Source organism: Malaclemys terrapin, chromosome 7 (assembly GCF_027887155.1).
Source record: "Malaclemys terrapin pileata isolate rMalTer1 chromosome 7, rMalTer1.hap1, whole genome shotgun sequence".
Classification (NCBI taxonomy): Eukaryota; Metazoa; Chordata; order Testudines; family Emydidae; genus Malaclemys; species Malaclemys terrapin.
In genome coordinates, this window is record NC_071511.1 from 55,327,269 (window position 1) to 55,349,936 (window position 22,668).

Below are 22,668 nucleotides of genomic sequence, written 5' to 3' on the forward strand. Positions count from 1 at the left end.
CCATTGTCAACAGCACCTGCTGATCAGATTCAGTTCTGGCATAAGCAGGTCTGACCCCTGTTAAAACCAATGGGAATTGCCTCAGTTTACTCCAAAGATGGATGTGGCCCAGAGTCTTTAGTACAGCCAAAGAATTAGCTTCAATCACAAATTGTTCTCTCCCCTCTTTACAGAATGAGAGGTGAAGCTGAGAGAGATGAAACCATGGCAGCTCCAGTAAAAAGAGAGAGTGAGAACAGCTCCCGATGGCAGGGCCGCCCAGAGGATTCAGGGGGCCTGGGGCAAAGCAATTTTGGGGGCCCCTTCCATAAAAAAACGTTGCAATACTATAGAATACTATATTCTTATGGGGGCCCCCATGGGGCCCGGGGCCTGGGGCAAATTGCCCCACTTGCCCCACCCTCTGGGCGGCCCTGCCCGATAGCTAGGCTTCTAAAGATACACTTGCCCCCACTCTGTAACTCAGTGATCCTTGCTCATGTAAAAAGCTGCTGGTTATTTAGAAATAAACTGGAGTGTGAGGATCTAGCAGAAATACTTCAGTCTCTTTGCCTCACTCTGTTGCCAGTGGTCTGGGAAGAGCTTACACCTGCCTGCAAACCCTGTGAAAGCACCAGGTCACGTCAGAGCGGAGATCTCCACCCCCCCAGCCAGCAGTGGTGTTGATACCACCAGAAAGCATCTGCTCACACCACGGTATGCAGCTGGAGCTAGGCAGCAGCCACAGAAACCCCAGAGCTTTGTTTCATATCCCTTGTGCTTGTTCCTAATATGTCAGGCCCTGTTTGGTGTAGTGTGGTGTGAGGTATCATTGCACTTCTTAAAGGCCCTGTTGAGTTCCCTCTTATAGACACTCATCGTTTTGTATGTGGGTGTCCTCTCTGAGTGTGAACACTGACTCCTGAGGGCACCACCTCATCAGGTAGATGCCCTCTCTTCTGTTCACTATCACTGCCATAGGAAGTTGCTCTTCCATGCTCGTGCAGGGAGAGAGGGAAGGACTGCTAATACATTTTTAGAGGGTATTACCATTTCTTTCAGTCTCCCCTTTTTCCCTCTACATTTTGCCCCTATTTGTCCCTTCCTCTCCTGCTTGCTCCAGCTCCCCATGCCTCCCAGAGTACTTGGATAAAAGCCTGAAAATGACGCGCAGCAGCCCTTTAGCGGCATAGTTGTTGTATGAAGGGTAAGCTTCTGCAGCCCACAAATTATTCATTTTGTTGTTCGTGGGCAGAGCTTTGATTGGGTTCTAAGAGGGGTAATAGGGGAATCAGGGAAGAGGTGGTTACTAGGGTGTGTTTCCTCAGAGCAGCCAGAGACTGAGCAGCTTTCATGACTTGCCCACATTTATTTCAAGGGATAATCATCTCTCTGCTTTTGCTCTGTGTTTCTTTCCCAGGCTCTCCTGGGATCGCAGCCCAGCCAAAACCATTTGCAGAGTGCAGGTAAGAACAAGAAGTTATTAATTCAGTCACCCAGTCAGATTCCTCACTGCCGCAGTGCCCTGAGACTGTGAACAGAATGTAAACTGTTGGCTTGCTCTCATCCTCTGTCTCGTCCCATCGTTGTGCCATTTTCTGTTCTGTTGCACTCTTGGGTTTCTGTTTCTCTCCCTCCCTCACATTTCCAGCCTCATTTTTTCTTCATCTCCAATACTGCTGCAGTTTTCCTTTCATCCCACATTTTCTTTCCCTTTCCTCTCGCTTTGTCTCTTTCACACTGTCTCCTTCTTTAATCTATTTTAATAAATATTGAGGTCTCACCGACCCCTCATCATGGCTTTGTCAGTGAATCCAAGTCAGGCTACACATCGTCTTCCAAGTGACTCTCTCTAGACATTTATATTGCTTTCTTCACAGTGTATTGGTACCTGCTGATATACACTGCACCACAGCCCGTTCCAGCTGGGCTTGCAAACATCTCTGTTGTTTTCAAGGTCAATGGCACCAGGGCCGGCTCTAGGCTTTTTGCCGCCCCCAAGCAAAAAAATTTTGGCTGCCCCCACGCCAGCCCCGGGCTCTCCCCGCCACCTGCACCCCCTGCTGCCCCACCCTGGGCTCTCCCCCCCACCCGCACCCCCTGCCGCCCCAACCCTGGGCTCTCCCCTCCAACCCACATGCACCCTCTGCCGCCCCAACCCTGGGCTCTCCCCCCCCCACCCGCACCCCCTGCTGCCCCAACTCTGGGCTCTCCCTCCCACCCCACCCTACCTGCACCACCTGCCGCCCCAGCGCTGGGCTTCCCCCCACCAGCGCTGACTCCGCCCGCTCCCCCCTCACCTCCAGCCGGTCCAGCGCTGGCAGTGTCACGGAGTGTGGGGGAGTCAGGACCCTGCACCCCTCTCTTCCTGAGATTCACCGTGACTCTCAGCCAGCCAGTAAAACAGAAGGTTTATTAGATGACAGGAACACAGTCCCAAGCAGAGCATGTAGGTACAACCAGAACCCCTCAATCAAGTCCTTTTGGGGGGTTTAGGGAGCTTAGACCCCAGCTTGGGGTTCCATGCATTGCACCACCCAGCCCCGAAACTAGGGTTACCATATTTTGTGCCTCCCAAAGGAGGACACTCCACGGGGCCCCGGCCCTGCCCCCAGCCCCGCCACCGCCCCAAATCCGCCCCCTCCCCAAAGTCTCCGCCCCCTCCCCTGCTTCCCGCGAACATTTTTTGAGTCGCGGGAAGCCTGAAGCAGGTAAGGGGGAGTGTGGGGGGAGGAGGCGCGGCCCAGGCTGTCCCCGGCCCTGGGGTGCCGGCCCTGGGCCCAGCCCCCAGCCGACCACCCCCGTCCCGTCCCCCAGACCCCCGGCCGAGCACCCCCGGCACCGCACCGCCGGTCCCCAGCCCGGCCCCCAGCACCGCCGGCCCGTCCCCCGAGCCCCCTGCCCGGCCTGGCACCGCCGGCCCGGCCCCCGAGTCCCCGGCCCGGCCCCGCCGGCCCGGCCCCGGCCGAGCCCCCGAGACCCCGGCCGAGCCCCTGAGCCCCCGGCCCGGCCCTGGCGGAGCCCCCGAGTCCCCGGCGGAGCCCCCGAGCCCCCGGCCCGGCCCCACCGGCCCGGCCCTGGAGCCCCCGGCCAGGCACTGCACTGCGGGCCCGGCCCCGGAGCCCCTGGCCCGGCCTGGCACTGCGGGCCCGGCCCCCGAGTCCCCGGCCTGGCCCCGGCGGAGCCTCCGGCCGAGCCCCCGGCCCGGCCCCGGCCGAGCCCCCGAGCCCCCGGCCCGGCCCCGCCGGCCCAGCCCTGGAGCCCCCGGCCCGGCACCGCACCGCGGGCCCGGCCCCGGAGCCCCCGTCCTGGCACCGCACCGCGGGCCCGGACCCGGAGCCCCTAGCCCGTCCCGGCCCCGCTCCGCCGGCCCGTCCCGGCCCCAAAGCCCCCGTCCTGTCCCGGCCCCCAAGCCCCCGGCCCGACCCCCGAGTCCCCGACCCGACCCCCGAGCACCCGCACGGCCGGCCCGGCATGTCCCGATTTTCCCGGACATGTCCTTTGTTCAGTCTCCCGGGCAGAAGGTGTTATTTCTCCCAACCCCCCTCCTGGCTCAGGTTACAGCTCAGGTAGGTTCCTTCAAGGGAAGTCCCCCATCCCCAATGCAACCCCCCTGCAACATTCCCAGGTCAAATCTGCCCCGCTCCCTGCTCCATCACACGGGGTAAGCAGCGGGGCTCCCGGGCCGCGCCTCAGCCCAGGGTCCCTCCAGCCGGGGCTCCCGCCTCCAGGACCGGCTGGGACCGGGGAGGACAGAGCTGGGAGACCGCCCCGGCAGGGGGCTGAGGAGCGGGGCAGGGCAGCCCCAGAGGGAGCGGAGCCCCGGAGAGCGGGACGCGGACCCCGCATGGCAGCACCCCGCCCTCTATGGCCCCGCTCCTGCTGCTGCTCCTGGCCGCCCTGCCGCAGTCCCTGGGCGGCTCGGGCTGCTTTGCCCAGCCCCGGCTGTGGCACTGGGGGGCGGCTGCCCTGCAGCACCTGCAGGCAGCTCCGTGTGCCCCGAGGGGCAGCCCCCAGCCCGAGTGTCCCGCGCTCGGAGCCCGCCCGGCCATAAGGTGTGGGTGCTGCTCCCCGACGTGAACCGCAGTGGCCCCAGGGTGCCCCCGGTGCAGGACGCACTGCTGCTGCCAGGGCCGGCTCTAGGCTTTTGCCGCCCAAGCGCCAAAAAAAAAAAAAAAGAGGCTGGCTGGAATGCCGCCCCTGAAAATGTGCCGCCCCAAGCACCTACTTGGTTTGCTGGTGCCTGGAGCTGGCCCTGTATGGCACAGTGTAATTCTTTTGTACACATCAGCTCTTTGTCATACAAAACATATTTATCCTTGCTGTTGCAGAAGGGTTTTCTAAGAGTGTTGGCTTCTGTCTGTTTATTAAATGAATAGAGCTATTATACTGAAATTCATTCCAGAGTCTTCTCCCACATGCTGCGCTTGGAGAGACCTATCTGGTATAGAAAGCCAATTCTGTTTTTCCCTCTCTTATTCCAGATGAATGAAGGAGGATTTCAATCTGTCACAAAAACTACATACTTAATTTACTGACATTTTTTTCACAGGCAGGAATTTTGGATAAACACTGGTCTGGATTTTTGTGCCTGCTTAGAATGGGTTCTCTGTACTCCCTGGAAGCCCACTGCTTTCAAACAGACATGCTTCTGTACTCACATAAATAAAGAACATGTATATAGTGCATGCTGGAATAAGAGTCTTCACATGGGGGACTATAAATTCACTGCCTCCTTTGCAGAATCTGATTTCACAGGATCCTGGGTATGGCTCAGCTGAAAGATGAAGTGTGGCTTTCAAGTAGGCTTATGTCCAAATGTAGGGCTGTCTTATTCAGGAGTCAGAGTGGATGGGATGAGAATTAGTATTAGTGGAGCTTGGGTTCTGCCTACCATCCCAGAGTAGCTGGGAGTCCTCATTAGGGTCCAGAGTTAAGAACATAAGAACAGCCGTACTGGGTGAGACCAAAGGTCCATCTAGCCCAGTATCCTGTCTACCGACAGTGGCCAATGGCAGGTGCCCCAGAGGGAGTGAACCTAACAGGTGATCTCTCTCCTGCCATCCACCTCCACTCTCTGACAAACAGAGGCTAGGGACACCATTCCTTACCCATCCTGGCTAATAGCCATTAATGGACTTAACCTCCATGAATTTATCCAGTTCTCTTTTAAACGCTGTTATAGTCCTAGCCTTCGCAACCTCCTCAGGCAAGGAGTTCCACAAGTTGACTGTGCACTGTGTGAAGAAGAACTTCCTTTTATTTGTTTTAAACCTGCTGCCCATTAATTTCATCTGGTGGCCCCTAGTTCTTGTATTATGGGAATAATACAAGAACTAGTATTATAATACTTTTCCTTATCTACTTTCTCCACATCACTCATGATTTTATATACCTCTATCATATCCCCCCCTTAGTCTCCTCTTTTCCAAGCTGAAAAGTCCTAGCCTCTTTAATCTCTCCTCATATGAGACCCTTTCCAAACCCCTAATCATTTTAATTGCCCTTCTCTGAACCTTTTCTAATGTCAGTATATCTTTTTTTGAGATGAGGAGACCACATCTGTACGCAGTATTCAAGATGTGGGCGTACCATGGATTTATAAAAGGGCAATAATATATTCTCTGTCTTATTCTCTATCTCTATCACTCATTTCAGATGATGGGGGAGTTCACAGCTCTCAATGCTATTATTTTTCAGGAAACATTTGATCAGATCACATTTACAAGGCTTTCTTCACAACCCCAGGGCAGAGAATCTTGATTTGTAAAAGAAAATGAAGGTTCAATGTTGCAGAAATGGAAGGATCCAGCAGAAGAGGGTTGTTATGTGACACATACTGGCTTTATCCAAGCCCTTCTTGGCAGCAAGCCATCCTGAAAGCTTCCTTTCTGTCTCCAGGGTCCGGCTTGTGTGGCGTTGGGCCCCTCGGGTATTACAATGGCTCATTGGCTGTCACTGAGTCTGGGTCAGAATGTTTGAATTGGGCAGAGTTCCCTGATTATGTCCAGCAGTACCCAGACCGGGGCTTAGGGAACCACAACTACTGCAGAAATCCAGACAGGGGAGCCACACCTTGGTGCTTCTACCGGCTTGCTTCTGGAGCAATTGGCTGGGCCAGTTGTGACTGTAACCAGGGTAAGTACCCCTCAGCATCGCTGTTAGGGTCTTGGCTGCGTGCTCTCAGACCTTACCCATGGGCGGGCGGGGGGTGAGGGGAGAGGGACGGTGGAGGTGCCAAGATGCATACAGCATGGTGTTGGACCCAGAACGATGAGCACAGCACAATAGTTGGTCAGAATTTTCAGAAAAGTTTGGCTTCAGTTTAGGCCACTAACTAAGGACTTGTCTCAATGAGAAAATTATACAGGTCTAAGGTGAGGTGTGAATTTATAACCCCAGTGTGGACACTCTTATGCCAGTATAAAAGCATCTTTCTCCGCTTAGCTTAAACTGCTTCCAAAGCGACATAAGCTAAAGTCAAAAGAAGCCACTCTTAGGCCTGGTCCACACTAGGAAGTTAGGTAGCTATAAATATTTTGTTTAGGGGTGTGAAAAATCCACCCCCCTGAACAACGCAATTGAACCGACCTAAACCCCGGTGTAGACAGTGCTAGGTTAATGGGAGAATTCCCTCGTTAACCTAGCTATGGCCTCTCGGGGAGGTGGATTACCGACGCTGACGGGAGAACCTCTCCTGTTGGGGTAAGTAGCATCTTCACTGAAACTCTACAGTGGTGGTGCTGCAGCATTTTAAGTATAAACGCCCTTGTTCTGGAGTCTGAGGCTATGTCTACACTATGGACCTTACAGCAGCACAGCTGTACCACTGTAAGGTCTCCCCTCTCCTTGTCAGCAGAAGAAAGCATAGGCACTGGAACTAGAGATGCTGCTGCAGCGCCTGGCTTGAAGTGGTTTCCATCATATCCAGGGTTTACAGTTTGGTTTAATGATTCAGCACCCCCACTATACAAATTGTTCCAGCTTCCCAGGAGAGAACTCTCCTGCCAACATAATTAAATCACCCTGAACAAGCAGCATTAGCTACGTCGGCAGGAGAGCCTCTCCTGCTGACACAGCGCTATCCACACCTGCACTTTTGTCGATGAAACTTATGTCGGTCAGGGGGACGTTTTTTCACACCCCTGACTGACAAAAGTGCCAGTGTAGACAAAGCCTGAGTGTCCACATGGGAGCTATACCAGTATAACTATAGCAGTTTAACTCTGGGTATGTCTACACTTAAAGTGCTACAGGGGCGCAACTTCAGTGTAGACACTCATTACAGTGATGGGAGGGGTTCTCCCATCGCTGTAGTTAATCCACCTCCTTGAGAGGTGGTAGCTAGGTTGACGGAAGATTTCCTAGGGGTTAAGTTAGCATAGCTATGTCTGTGTGGATTGTTCACCCCCCTTAGAGACATAACTATGCCAATGAAAGGTCCTAGTGGAGATCAGCTTTACAGCAGTGTAATTATACTAGTGTAACTATAGCAGTGTATGGAAGAAATATATAGAAGCGGGCCTTTTGTGAAAATCTGGCTATTAGTGTCACAAGGGAAGCCCCTTATTTCAGTGCCTAAATGAGAGCTGAGCCCTTTAGAAAATCTGGCCCCAGTTGTGGGTGCCGAGCCCTTGAACATTTGGCCTCACAGCCTTATTTGCATTGTGTTAAGAAACAGTATTTCTACCCCCTTTTAAAAATACCATTTTAACAAAACTAGGCTCCACCTTCTCCCGCCAACGCAAACACTTTCAAATATGGCTTCCTCCAAATGAGAGGTGCCTCATGTGGGTGGGGCCTATGCCTGCCCCTCCCTCCTGTGTCACTTTCTTTTTCCTCAAAGCCATTTCTATTTGAGGCCAGCAGGGTATAGCTGTGTGTTTCTGTCCCAGTGCTCAAAGCATGTGGGTGAGGTGGGGTGGGGTGAGGTGGGGATGGAGGGCAGGCCCTTCCCAGTAACCCTCAGTGGGGTGAGGAGCTCTCCAGGTGTTGATGGAGATCTGTTCTATTGTAGCAATTTAAAGGGAGTGAATTCCTGCCTCCCCCTTTTCCTGGTGCAATCGCAGAGGAACAGCCCACTGTTACTAGCCCTCTAGTCATACTACTTCCTGTGGGACCATTGACCTTGGGGACAGTCTAGTGCACATTCAAAATTCCTGATTGGATACACAATCAAGTGTCTCAGTGTAGGAGTTTCAGCTCAGCCACAGCATGGGAAATCAGGGTGTCCAGCCTGTTTCCAGAGCCACCTCGCACAGGGCCTGAGCAGCATGCATGGCTGCTGAGAGTGCAGCAGGGAGCACTTTGGCATCAGAGTCTTTCTTTCGGAAGGTGCTGTGCGGCTGTCTGAAGGCGGCAGGGTGGAGCTATACTTCAGCGGACTCTGGGGCACCATCTGTGCTGACCGTTGGACAGACTGGGATGCCAGTGTGGTCTGCAGGCAGCTGGGAGTCAGGTAGGAACTTCAGAGGCAGATTCCAGGGATCACCCGCAAAGAACAGTCTCTGTCTCCTTGGTGTCTGAATTTGCTCTGTCCCCTGGTCTCCCAGTTAGCAGTGCTTAATGTACACTGCTGTTTTCCTTCTGTGGCCATGGCCCATCCCCTATCCAGACTCCCAATCACCACTGGCAAGAAGAGAGTCTAGACTATCAAAGCTCAGTGAGTTTCTCTGAGAGATTCCGTCCCAAGCCCCATCCCTTTCCCCTCCCACCGGAACAGGAGAAGGAAGGAGCTTTGCTAATTCACACTGGCACGCCCCACCTGCCTTGCAACATGAAATAATGGTGAAAATCCCATTGGCTCTGCTCCCGCAGCAGGCGAGAGACTGGCTCCTCTTCCTGCCAGGGAGGCCTGGCCCCTCTCTCTGGAACCTGCAGCCTTCCTGAAAAAGGAGCAACTTGGCACAAAGGCTGCCTGTGTGGCAGGACGGTTTTTGCCTTGGCCTAGAAGGTTTCTACTGAATTTTGTATCCCCTGGGAGTGGTGCTGGCTAGTGACCTGGCAAAGCAGCGTTCATCACCTTGGGGGACCCAGTGAAAAGCTCAAAGGGCCCCCAGAAGGGGAGTGCCGACACAGTGCCACCAGTTCTGTGGGAAGAGCCAGGAGCTTATGCTTAGCACTGGGGTTTCAACAGTCAGTCTGCTGAGCTGCCCCTGATTTGGAAGGGAGGAGGGGATTCTCTCCTTATGAAGGGGGCTCAATGCCTGCCGAGCATTCAGGGTGGTGTTTCAGCACTGCCCCAGATTCTCCAGGGGGAGGAGAAACATGCTCCTGTCTCCTCCTGAACTTGCCCCATCTCAGGGATTGCTGCCCTCCCTTCAAGCAGCTGGCCCCACCCCCTGGTGATGTACCTGAGTTGGGGGCAGGGCTTCTACCTGAAGGAAGGAAAGAAGGAAGGAAGGAAAGAAAAGAAGAGGGTCATTCAGGAACCACTAACATCCACATGAACATGAAAATAAAAGGAATGCCCATGACTTACCCGCAGCCTTGCGTTTATGATAACTGAGACCAGTGGAAATGAGCACAGATGCACTTTAAGACAACCTACAGCTGACAAACTCCACAAAGAGCAAAACCTGTCAGGGTCCTGTAACACGGTCCTACAGAGCTGCCAGTGTCCCCTGGAGAAGCCGCTTGCCAAGCCTTCCTTAAGAGCAGTGATTTGAATCCTCTTCCAGCCCAGGCCCCACGTTACAAATAGAAGTTTCAGGACTCATCTGTCCAGAGTGGAGGATGGGTCATCATATGCCTCCTTGCGAACCCATCCTGCAGAGAATCAGCCCTGCTCCTCTCCCCGCTCTTTGTTTCTGTGCCTCGTTCTTTATCACTAGCATGATGAGCAGATCCTTTTAGACCCACCTGCTCTCACTACTTTCTGCCTTTGAGACATGATCCTTTCTGCATGACATCCTTATGTCTTCCGCAGCAGCTGCTGGGAATGGGGAAGGCCTCTGTGCCCATTGGTGGCTTGCCACTTGGTTTCAGATGGCAGCTCTGGGTGCATGCCCGCCTCTTTGGGCTTGGTGCGTATACAGTACATCGTGGCTGGGGTCCGATTTAAGTTCAGGTTACAGGCACCACATGAAAATGTGGGAGTGACAATGAGGGGGGATGGTGACTCAGACAGTGCCAGAAATGCTAGTATTGTCCTTGTGCTCTCCTCTCTTTGCTCAGTGAGATAGGCACAGCTGGGAAGAACAGCCATGCTGCCTTGGGACCAGTTCCACTCCATCTGCAGTCGGCAAACTGCCATGGGGATGAGAAGGCCCTGCTGCAGTGTGGCTACCAGGAAGCTACATCCGGAGCCTGTAACCAGGGAATCGCAGCAGCAGAGTGCGTTCCTCCTGCAGGTAAATCCCCAGGGAAGGGAGCTGGGAGAGAACATGTGGAGGGGACCCCCATCTCTCAGGGCCAAGTGACCCAATTCACAGTGTTGCCACCAGGATATAAAATCCCAGCTGGTAAAGTTGCAGCAATGGACAAGATGATGCAGGTTCGGCTTGGGCTACTTACTGCTGTAAAAATGGGCTCCGGTTTCCAGCTGAGGAACAACCAGCCCCTCCCAGCCCTGAGCACCCAGAGGGGAGGCATGTGGGGGCAGAAGGGAGCTGCTCCACTTCTCCCACAATCTGTTCATAAAACAGTGGAAAATGTCAGCAGTGAGCAGCCCCTCGCCCTCAGTAGGGGTTCCCTGAGCCAGGCCTCTGCCCAGGGAGCATAGCCCCTGCTCATCGACGTCCCTTGAACATCTGTGCCTGGGCTCACCTTTGGTGAGCCATCTCTTGGCAAACAGCCCCCCCACCACCACTAGGGGAGGGCTAACAGCACAGTCACTAGTGTTCAGAGGTGGCTGGGAGAGGCCAGGGCAGGTGCTGGTGCATCCTGAAGCCCTGTAATGGGTCTGCATCCCCAGCCATCAGATGCACTCTCTCTCTTCTGCTTGCTCCCTTTTCTGAAGAGCAGGTGCCGGGGCCCCGCTGCGGCTGGCTGGGGGAAAGGAGAGCTTTGAGGGGCGAGTGGAGGTCTACCATGACGGCAGGTGGGGCACCATCTGTGATGACCAATGGGACGACCGGGATGCCGAGGTGGTTTGCAGGCAACTGGGGTTCAGGTAAGTACCCTTCTGGCTGGTGATGGGGTTTGGGGAGACTTTGGGACGTAAGAATTGCCAGGGTAGATCAGACCCATGGTCCATCCAGCTCAGGGTCCCATCTCCCACAGTGGCCAGCAGCAGCTGTGTCAGAGGGAGGATGTTCTTGTCATCCATGTAAATGTCTAGTCCTTTGATGAATCCTTCCAATCACTTAGCCTCAGTAATACCTTGCAGCAATGCGCTCCACCTGCCACATGTGAATGGTGCATATTGACTTTGATCAGTTTTAATTGGATTGCCTTTCAGTTTCACTGACTGTCCCTTTGTTCTTGTGCCACATGAGAGGTAGAGGTAGCTCCTATTCATCTTCCTCTAGACTTTTCAGTGCTTTTATGGGAGCTGCTAGGTGCTCAGCACCCCTGAAACTCAGGTCACTTAGAGAGGTGCCTAAATAGAGACTTTGGAGCCTAATTGTAGATTTGATTTTTGAAAATCTTGGCCCTGGGTGTTTGAGTTTTGCCCATCCCTGCTGTTGAAATGTGATTGTCTCATTGACCTGCCATGTTTCTGGGTCATCCACGTTGCCAGCAAATTGCCAGGATATGATGTAATCATGTCACCAATGTTCAGACATGAATAAATGGATTTTACTTATTTACTGTCATGTACCAATTGCAAAACCTGCCTTTGAGATACTGAGGTTTCACATTGGGCTAGTCAATGGGCAGGTCACTGTGACTGAAATGCAGAGAGGTGTGGAATTAGCTGGAGAATCCCGGACTGCCAGCCCCCTTGCTGTAACTAGGGCCCCAACCAAGGTAGCATCCCTATGCACAAGACTTTGTGTCCCACTGTAGGTGAGGGTGGGGGCGGGGGGAGGTGTATCTTCCCTCCCTCTGTGTGTGTCTGTGTCCTCTGTAGTGGGACTCCAAAGGCCTTGTCGTGGGCTCACTACGGGCAGGGCTCTGGCCCAATCCTGCTGGATGAAGTGGAGTGCTCAGGGAACGAGCTGTCACTGGACCAGTGCAAGAAGAATAACTGGGGACAGCAAAACTGTGATCACATTGAGGATGCGGGAGTGTCCTGTGATCCCTTCACAGGTACAGATCCACCCCACCTCCCCCTGTGCATCCTGTCCCACCCCTGTATTCCACAATCTTCTCAACATATAGTCTGTCCTCCTTCCAGCGCAGGCACCTCTTTCCCGCTGGGCGGAGAGTGGGGCAGAGGCAGGAGCAACTCAGAGCCAGACAATGTAGCCTTTCCACTGTCTTGCATGGGTGCAGCAGAGGCCAAGGGGAGTCCTCGCCTGTGCCTTGTGGGCGAGCGCGTCTGCAAGGCCTTTCTGCAAAGTAATAGGGTGCTCCTCTGCTGAGTCTAACATGCACTTGCTCTCTCTTCCCGCTCTCAGACTGCACACAGCTGTCAGCAGAGGTGTGGCTGGGGATTGGTTCCTTTCTCCTTTACTAATTGCTTGCCTTTTCCTCTCCTGTCCCCTGCAGAGGGCACGGTCAGGCTGGCAGGAGGCCGCACCCCCAGCGAAGGGAGAGTGGAGGTTTATTACAGGGGAGACTGGGGCACGGTGTGTGATGACGGCTGGACGGCTCTTAGTGCCCAGGTGGTCTGCAGGCAGCTGGGCTTCAGGTACTGGAAGGATGGTATTTCTAGAGAAGCTGGTTTTACAGGTGGCTAAGTTCCCTATTGGAAAGGTTTAGGTGCCATGTCCCCTCACTGGGAAAGCTGGGCCTTAGCGTCTCCTGCCCATGCTTTGTTAGAGAGCTGATCTCCATGCTACCAGCCTTTCCAGGGAATGGTGAATCCTTTCTCTGGTACCTTCCAGGTTAGAGAGCGGGGCAAGTGCCAGTGCCCCTTTCTAGGGAATGCTAAGCTTGAGCCTCTCTGCCCCTAGCCCACTTAGAGAGCAGTGTACATGCCTGGTGCCACCTTCATGGATTCCTCCCATTAAAGAAAGAAAGATCTGTGCTTCTAAAGGATACTCCTTACATATCCAGCCATATGACCTTGGGCTGTGGGCTCATCAGCTCTCAGTTCAGATGGGTTCAGCTGGCTCAGTACTTGAATGGGAGACCTGCAAGGAAAATTGCAGTGGTATTTGTGATTGTGGAGATGGTGCTTCCCTTTAAGCCAGTACTGAACTGATGCCCCAAAGGGGTGTGGGGAAGTGCTGTCTTTTGGATGAGATTTAGAACTAAAATAGTCTAGTCATTAAAGATCCCTTGCACATTTTGGTATGAATTGGGGTGATACCCGGTGTCCCTGTCAAATTCCAAGTTAGACAGTTGGCAAAATGGCAAACTAAATTTCTCCCTGCAGTTTCAACTGGAAACAGTGTTTTTCACTTCCTGTCCTAAACTGCTCTGTAGTTTTAAACAGATGCCATGTTCTACTCCAGAGTTGGCTGCATTTCAGTGGTGGGTGAGACAATTCCTGTATGTGTATCTTGTCCATAAAATAGTATAGAAATATAGGCTATTTTATACTTAAAGTTGATTTTTTTTTTTTAGCAAAGGAACAACTCCTCTCCCTGCCCATTCCCTCCTGCTGGGCCCCTGGTGTCATACCTGTGAAGCAACCCCTAGTGAGAATTGCAAAGCACATGCAAGTGTGATTGTATGACCGATGGACACCAAGCAGTGGATTGGTTTTATCAGGTCCCCCGGGAAGCTGAGCCTATGGAGATGTCCCGGCTCCTCCCACACTGTCTCCCATGTCACGTCAGTCAATGGAATGGGTTAGGAAGGTTTGTCTCCTTTACCATCGAGTTTTTCTCCATGTTGGCCTCCTTGGCTGTGCGGGTTCTTGAGGAAACAGGGCTCCAGCTAGCTCTGGGAGTTGGGTCAGCATGCAGGGTTCTGGGGAGTGGTGAGAGATGATGTTTGATGTACTTTTCCATTTCCTTCCCCTAGTGGCCCTGCCAGCCTGGCGTCTGAGGGGGAGTACACACCCGGCCAAGGCTTTATCCTACTGGACGACATGGCTTGTACAGGCACAGAGTTCTCTTTCCTGGACTGTCCCCACAGCAACTGGGGGCAGCATGACTGCTCGCATGCCGAAGATGTGGGGGTCCGATGCTCCCCTGAAACCAATAAGATCATCGAAGACACTACTGGTACCTTACTCTTCCTCTTTCAATAGAGGGTGCAGGGAATGGCTTACTGTTCCATCCCTTCTGGAGATTAAGGGAGGGGCGGGAGCTCTCCTAGTCTGCAGACTGCTCCATGGATGAGGTTGCTTATTAAGGGATTCCAGTGGCCTTCCTCCTATGATTATGCACCTGCTGTGAAGAGTCCTAGTTATCCCATAGCCGGACCACCGAGTTGATGGTTCCACATGTTAAACGTGATGCACAGTGTGACCATTTCCTGCTGATGCTAAAAGATTACATTTTCTAAGGCATGTTCCGCATGGCCATTGGCCTGTTCTTCTCAAGTCCCCACCAAGCCCATGATCCCACCCTCACACTTCTCCTTCCCACTGTGCTGGCCTATCTCCCCCTTCCCTATGTGCAGTTTTCTTTTGCAAATCTGCGTGAATTCCACTGGCAGTGACTCCACCTTGTAAATAGAAATGAAACCCTGGTAGCCGCAATTGCGGAAGGAGGAGCTGCTGCCCATTGCTCAGTAGTGGGACGCTTAGACCTTGTTTACAGAGGAACATTGTACCCTTTTGACTAAACCAGTTTAGAAACTGTTAAATCAGTGCAAGGACTTTGCAAAGACAAATGGACTTAGGCTAAATGGATATCAGGGGCTGTTAAGTTGAAATCAGTGTCCATGCAAGGGGGTTACACCCATTTAATGAAATTGGTATGTAAATGGATTTAGTTAAATTGGTTCAATTTCCTCATGTACACAAGGCCTTATTCCCCATGGCCTTCCCTACAGCAGGCATACCCTGACTCTCCAGCTGGATTTTGTCATTTGGCTTTACAGCGGGACTTTCTGACCTTGCCCAGGGGGAGAAAGTCTCTCTTCCCACTTGAAATAAGCTCATCATTCTATTCCCAAGGTGCATGTGCGCATGCCCACTGTTGGCCCCATATTTATTAACTTTCCCCCCTCTCTTCCTTTTCATGTTCCCCTCTTTATTCAGCTTGTGGTAAATTAATTTCTTACACCCAGTGCCCTACTTCTTCAGCAGGGATGTGGTGATTGGTGGAGAGTGTGGACGCTGCTTTATAGATAGAACTATTGGTGTTTCCTGGCTTCTGATGTCAGTTCTGTGGGATTCAGCTTTCTGTCCAGATCCCCGTCTCATTTGATGCATTTCCCTTTGTTATGATCACTGGGCTTATTCTTGTGCAGGGCCCCCTGTGCGGCTGGCAGATGGAGAGAGCACCAAGGAGGGGCGGGTAGAGGTGTTCCTGAATGGGCAGTGGGGCAGTGTCTGCGACGATGGCTGGACAGACAAGGATGCAGTTGTGGTTTGCAGGCAGCTGGGTTACAGGTAAGAGGATCGGTCGGTGTAACTTGTAAGCAGGGGTCATTTCCTTCTGCCTTGTCCTCCAGGAGGGAGATTTGGGCTGTTTTGTATGTTTGAGCATTGCTGTGTGTACAGGATAGCTGTACGCTGACACACACCCTGCAGCTGTGGGGTGCTGGGCATACTGCAGGATTGGAATAGTGTACGTCTATGCAGAGAAACCGATATTATTGCCACAAGAGTCTTTTGCTTCACATTCAAGATATGTCTACAGTACAGCTGGGACCGTTCTTTCCAGCCTGACTAGACAGACATAGGTTAGCTCCGCTCAAGCTAGCATGCTAAAAATAGCAGCATAGCCAGGGTTTGCATGGGCAGTAGCTTGGGCTAGTCACCTGGGTACAGAGTTGCCTGGACCCCTGGGGTCCATACTTGGGCCTGTAGCCTGAGCCGCTGCTCCTGCTACCCCTAGCTACACTGCTATTTTTAGTGCGAGTCTGTCTACCCAAGCGTGAACCACACCTCCCTGCTGCAGTGTAGACGTACCCTCTGTGTAGATGGGTCATCCCTTCTCTCGTTGCAGTGGCGCAGCAAAAGCCAGGACGATGGCGTATTTTGGGGAGGGGCACGGCCCCATCCATCTAGACAACGTGGAGTGCAGTGGCACAGAGCGCACACTGGGGGAATGTGTCAAACCCGACAATGAGATTCACAACTGTTGGCACAGTGAAGATGCTGGTGTGATCTGTGACTATATGGAAGAGAAGGCCCAGGACACCAGAAACGCAGGTGCTCCTGCCCCTTGCCCTGAAGAGTCTCCTGCTGGGAGAGGCAGGGCCTCCCAGAGGGGGGGCAAGTGGGGCAATCTGCCCCAGGCCCTGGATCCCGCAGGGGCCCCCACGAGAGTTTTTGGCGGGTCTTCGGCGGCACTGAGTGAAGGACCCGCTACCAAAGACCCAGAGCTCCTTCCACTCCGAGTCTTCGGCGGCAATTCAGCGGCGGGTCCTTCACTCGCTCCAGGACCCGCCGCCGAAGTGCCCCGAAGACCCAGAGCAGAAGGACCCCCATGACTGAAGACCCCAGGCCCCTGGAATCCTCTGGGCGGCCCTGGGGAGAGGCTGGCACTGAGCAGATGTGAGCTTCCCAGCCGCTAGTACAGCTATTCCCCTTATCTCAGTGTCTTCTGTTAGAAATGTGGCCTGGAGTCACTGTGCGCTGCCCACAGCCACCACTGCTGCTCCACCCCTTATAGTGCCTCTGAGCCTGCAGGAAATCCAGGCCACCAGTGTTTCTGCCCCATTGTGCAGTGCAGAGTGGCAGTAACTGTGCTCTCCCTTTGGTCTCTAGCAGGCTGAGGAAGTGGATTCTGCAGAAAGGGCTGAATGGCTCCTGCCCCAGGCTTGGAGCTAGAATCACAGCGAATAACCATCTCCAGTCAAAGGCAGGGCCGGATTAACCTTTTGTGGGCCCAGCGCCAAACATATTTGTGGGCCCCCATGGGGGTAATGGAACATGGTGTGGAGAGGTCGGGTCCCTGGAGGTAGGGGCCGGCCAGGGGCAATGGGGCATGGTGCGGGCGGCCCCACTCTGCTCAGCCCTGTGTGAGGGCACTGTTTACAAACTGGCAGTTGCCAGACGCACACAGGCCCACCTGGCCCTATGCTGCCAGTGGGCCCTTTCCCCTTGGGGGGGCGGGCTCATGCCGTGCCACACAGCCCCGCCCCCCGCGCCCAACAGCCCCCAACTCCCTACGCCCAGCGTCCCCATCCAGAGACCCCCCACAGACCGCTATGCCCAGTGCCCCCGACCCACTATGCCCAGCACCCCCCTGCCCAGAGACCCCCCCCCCCACAGAGCCTCCCTACCAGAAATGCAGTGCCTTGCACACCATCATCCCTGCCTGGTGCCCCCCCAGCCCCACAACTGCCCAGCACCCCCCCACAGCCCCATCACAATTGCCCAGCACCCTACACAGAACCCCCACTCCCTAGTGCCCCAACACACACACAGATCTCCCCCACCCCCCATTGTCCTTCCCTGCAGCCCCACCTCCACAACTACACAGCACCCCACATAGACCCCCCACTGCCCAGCACCTCAAAACACACAAACCTCCCCCACTGCCCAGCGCCCTCCACCCCCTCACAGAGCCCAGCACCCCCTACAGACCCACTCCCCCCACCCTGCACCCCAGGTTTCCCCCCGGGGCTAGCGGACCCAAAGCAACTCGCATTCCCAAAGCCCTTTCGCAATCCAACTCCAACCCCCAGCCTGAGTGGTGCTGGGGCAGGCGGGGAGGAGCGTCCAGCCTTGCGAGGGGGATGGAAGTTCTGGCCCGGGGCCCCCCACACACCCAGCTCCGGGAGGAGACGCTGCTCTCCAGTGTGCACAGCTCCTGGCACCCATCACCCCACACCGGCTCCTACCTTGTTGATCTCCCAGGGGCAGAGAGAAGCCCCCGTGGGGGGTTGGCAAGGGGGAGGGGAGCTAGTGGCCAGATGGGAGTTTATTCCTCTTCCCCGCCAGGGAGGGACAGCAGAGTCAGAGTGCAGCGCAAGTGGAGTGGGCTGGGGCCCCTTCTGAGCATGGGCCTGGCACCATTGTAAACCCGGTACTGGTCAAATACCATTCTCACCAGCCCCACAGAAACAAGTGTGCTGCACATATGGCTTTCACAACAAAGTTCTTAATCAGACCAGTCTACTTCCTGGAGGATGAGGGCCCCCCAGGGAACAGGGAGTGGTGGTTGATGCTTGTCAGTTAAGCAAAGGGGGGGCTGCCTATAGGGTGACCAGATGTCCCTATTTTATAGGGACAGTTCCAATATTTGGGGCTTTTTCTTATATAGGTGCCTATTACCCCCCACCCTCTGTCCCGATTTTTCACACTTGCTGTCTGGTCACCCTAGCTGCCTAACTGTTCTGGTTTTGCTGTGCAGGCTCAGCATCTGGCATGTGTGGGATGCACTTGCTTCACCGTCGCAAGAAAAGGATAATTGGTGGAAACAAGTCCCTCAGGTACTGTCCTTTGATGGCTGGGGAGAGCAGAGCTGGCACCAGCTTGCCTGCAAGGAGGCAGGGATGTGGCAGGCCATGCCAAGAGGCAATGGTGTTTTTGAGAACCCTATTTTCTTCCCATAGGATGCAGGTTTCCTTGGGACAGCCACATACCATAGTGGGCCAGAATGGGGATGCTGCTGTTTTCTGTTCTGTGCTGCTGGCTCAGCAGCCCTGGAGACTGAACTCTATGTACTCACAGGATAGGGGCTGCAGCTGTGCAAGCTTTGCCCCTGCTACTTGGGTACAAGTGGTTCAGTCTCCATGGCAGATTCAGCCTGAGGCCCAGCCAGAGGCTATCATGAGGGGCAATTAATGCCAGTTGTGATAATGCTCTCAGTGACAGGAATGCTTTCTGCCTGGGAACAGAGCCACTGGGCTAACTCATTATACACAGGTTTCAGAGTGGCAGCCGTGTTAGTCTGTATCAGCAAAAAGAACAGGAGTACTTGTGGCACCTTAGAGACTAACAAATTTATTGGAGCATAAGCTTTCATGGGCTACAGCCCACTTCATCAGATGCTTGGCATAGCATCTGATGAAGTGGGTTGTAGCCCACAAAAGATTATGCTCAAATAAATTTGTTAATCTCTAAGGTGCCACAAGTACTCCTGTTCTTTTCATTATACACAGGCCACCCAAAAAACACCCAGGATGAGTCTGGGTCTCTGATGATCTGGCCCAGATTTTAACGGATGCCTCTCACAGCCAATGTCTCCTAATAGAAAGCAGCCTGGAGCAAGGTGTGTTATTGATATATGTTTAAACTGCCATCAGCGCACAATTAGTTAGAACAAATTACCAGGGGAATAATCTCCGTGATCCCGTATTGCAGTATCTATCTGTAAAAGTGGGGGGATGTTGTTGTGCCCAGGGCAGGGCCGCCCAGAGGATTCAGGGGGCCTGGGGCAAAGCGGGAGAGCTGCGGTGCTTGTACTCACCCGGCAGCGGTCCGGGTCTTCGGCGGCATTTTGGCAGCACGGGGCCCTTCAGTCGCTCCGTGTCTTCGGCAGCACTGAAGGACCCGCCGCCGAAATGCCGCCGAAGACCCGGACCGCCACCGGGCCAGGGCTCGTGGGGCCCCTGCGGGGCCCGGGGCCTGGGGCAAATTGCCCCACTTGCCCCCTCCTTCCCCCGGGCAGCCCTGGCCCAGGGTCCCAGTGGGGGCCAGCTATGGTCACTCAATTAGGGTAGACAATCCCCATAAAGCTGGTGGATATTCCAATACTTAGATTTACCAAGCCAGCATAAAACAGCTTCTTTATTACCTTACTGGTTACTCAGAAGTCCAAACAACACAGTTCCCTTAAAGTGATCCAGCCTCAGGCCTCCATCCAGGTACCCACGTCAAATATGATGAAAATTTCTGTAAATCTTATTTCATCATATAAAAGAAAAGGTTCCAACAATCCCAAAGGATTGGACACATTACTTCCCAGATTAATGAATGTTTCAGATCTTACCCATATACACGCTACAGCCATTTCTTAATAACTAAACTAAAATTTATTAAAAAACAACAGAGAGAGTATGGTTAAAAGATCAATATACATACAGACATGAGTTCAATTCATTGAGGTCCAGATTCATAGGGGATTTGATAGCTGCTTTCAGCTACCTGAAAGGGGGATCCAAAGAGGATGGATCTAGACTATTCTCAGTGGTACCAGATGACAGAACAAGGAGTAATGGTCTCAAGTTGCAGTGGGAGAGGTTTAGGTTGGATATTAGGAAAAACTTTTTCACTAGGAGGGTGGTGAAGCACTGGAATGGGTTACCTAGGGAGGTGGTGGAATCTCCTTCTTTAGAGGTTTTTAAGATCAGGCTTGACAAAGCCCTGGCTGGGATGATTTAGTTGGGAATTGGTCCTGCTTTGAGCCGGGGGTTGGACTAGATGACCTCCTGAGGTCCCTTCCAACCCTGATATTCTATGATTCTATGATAGCATAGATGGTGAGCTTTGTAGTTGCAAAGAGTTCTTTCAGAAATAGTTCATAGGTTATAGTCCAATGTCCAAATATCATATTCAGGGTGTACCAGCTTAACTGGGACTTCAGTCTTGTGACACAAACTTCCCCTGATGAAACCTAAGCAGATCTGAGATGACAGAATCAGGACCCAATGATCTTTTATCCAATTTCATGTCCTTTTTGACAAGTTGGAATTCAGAAGGTAATGAGCATGACTTTGAAGGAGGTCCATCACCAGTACTTAGCTATAGAATTAACATAAGGCAACTTGCTTGTTCCTCCACCATTCACAGATTAGTTGCTATAAATCTCAAAGAGAGATGAATGCAGAGATATCCCTTGTTTACAATTCATTTAAATGCTAGGATGTTCTTTTGATCTCTGAATTATCAGAATACAGCATAGACAGAGACTGTTGATTACATCATTGATCCTACTCATACATATGTAAATACACAAACATTATCCCTCCACATGTCTTTTGAGGGTTATTTATTTTGCAGGATGTTTAACCCTTTCTGGCCATGCGTCACAGTTGTCAAGGGTGGATCATTGTTAGTTATGTGGGATTATATAAGAAATTAGCCTTAGCACCATCCATCACAAGGATGGGGCAATAATAATATATTACTGTATTCTAATGTTCAGTTGAATTAAGAAATGATTGCTACAAATTGGCAGGAATGCTATTACCCAGGGATACACCTTCATATGTGAGGAACAGAGATAAACTATTTGTATATAAGAATATGCCCACTGATCTTTAACTCTACATAACCTATTGAACTGAAGAGTACCTAGACTTGCTTCTTTCCGGCAACCACACTTAAGCCCACATCCAGCCTTGGACATATAATTGCCTATTGTTCATGGTGGGGATCTTACACCTTTCTCAAGCAAATCAAGTGCCTGCCTCTCTTGGAGACAGGATACCAGACTAGTTGAACCATTGGTCAGATCTGGTATGGCAATTTTTTTGTTCCATCTACAAGCAACCTGGAAAATACCAGCAATTGTCCTTCCTTGCCAGCTTTGGGCTGCAATTGTTCTATTACCCATTTCCCTAAGGGCTCCTGGAGACTTTTTCTGAAGTTCAAGACTCTTCATGCTCAGTCCCACCACCACATCATGTGTGTTAAAGCAACAGTGATGCCCAGACTCTAGCTGTGAATTGAAAGGCATTGCAATACTGGTTTCTATTTTCTGCATTTTGCCACTTATGTATATTCCAAAGTGCTTGTGGGACAGTCCATCATGGACTCCAGTCCTTGTTACCTGCCCCCAGCAAGTCACTTGGAATGCTGGTTTCTGCTTTCAAAGCTGAGGACAGGGATCCCAGGCATGTTTCCTGTCTTCCCCAAAGCAGTGACTAGCAATGCTGAGGAAGCTGGAGGTGATATGGCTGGAATCGCTCCTTGATTTTTATTGTGCTCCCAGTGGTGAGTACAGCTTCACTAACTACCTCCCTCCTGATTCCTGATGTTACCTTGACTGAAGAGCAGCGCTAAGGGAGGATGAGAAGTGGCTGAGGCGAGATGGGGCAGTGTGGGTGGGGTGGGAGAGGACAGCACCATGCCATTGTGTGCGTACTGCCCATTATTCCCCTGTTTCTCTTTCAGAGGTGGTTGGCCATGGCAGGCCTCACTGCGGCTAAAGGGGTTTCACAGAGACACTCGTCTGCTGTGTGGCGCCACGCTCATCCACAGCTGCTGGGTCGTGACTGCAGCGCACTGCTTCAAAAGGTAACGGCGGGGAGGGGGAGTTCTGGTGGGGGGGGGGATGAGCAAGGGACAAGGAAGATAATCCCATCTGACTCAGTCACCGCCCTGCCTCCACGTATAGCATCAGTTCCTTCCAAAGAGGATGTGATCTCTGAGGAGCGTTGTTCCTGTAAACAGTTGCAGGAGCCATGAGCTCTGTGCACTCCCAGCACTGCTGCTGCTAGAGAGGCCAGCCGAGAGCTAAGCCATGACCCAGGGGTTACTGAGCTATTTGTGTGGGGCACATGAGCCTGTAACTTCCAAGTGCTATAACGTGGAATAAACCTGCTCTTTGGTACCCTGCCTATAGTTTGAGGAACAGTAAACTGGGGTGGTCAGGAGCCTGGAGTGGCTTTGGTCCAGTC

General features: G+C 52.9%; 1 protein-coding gene across 4 annotated transcripts in view; it reads left to right on the forward strand.

Annotated features, from left to right (window-relative positions):
- Window positions 1–22,668, forward strand: part of LOC128841104 (neurotrypsin-like) — a 35,018-nt gene that overhangs the window by 3,361 nt on the left and 8,989 nt on the right. For 3 of the 4 annotated variants that reach the window (XR_008445772.1, XM_054035818.1, XM_054035820.1), the window contains 12 exons: window positions 1,400–1,445; window positions 5,881–6,117; window positions 8,314–8,437; window positions 10,156–10,331; window positions 10,945–11,092; window positions 11,996–12,174; window positions 12,577–12,718; window positions 14,002–14,204; window positions 15,400–15,541; window positions 16,101–16,306; window positions 18,456–18,534; window positions 22,163–22,285. Coding sequence is in view for 3 of the 4 variants with exons in the window: in XM_054035818.1 (XP_053891793.1) it covers window positions 1,400–1,445; window positions 5,881–6,117; window positions 8,314–8,437; window positions 10,156–10,331; window positions 10,945–11,092; window positions 11,996–12,174; window positions 12,577–12,718; window positions 14,002–14,204; window positions 15,400–15,541; window positions 16,101–16,306; window positions 18,456–18,534; window positions 22,163–22,285 (1,805 nt within the window). In the remaining variant the exon portion in view is untranslated. The remainder of the gene's footprint in view (window positions 1–1,399; window positions 1,446–5,880; window positions 6,118–8,313; window positions 8,438–10,155; window positions 10,332–10,944; window positions 11,093–11,995; window positions 12,175–12,576; window positions 12,719–14,001; window positions 14,205–15,399; window positions 15,542–16,100; window positions 16,307–18,455; window positions 18,535–22,162; window positions 22,286–22,668) is intronic. The other variant, XM_054035819.1, reaches the window with a different exon arrangement.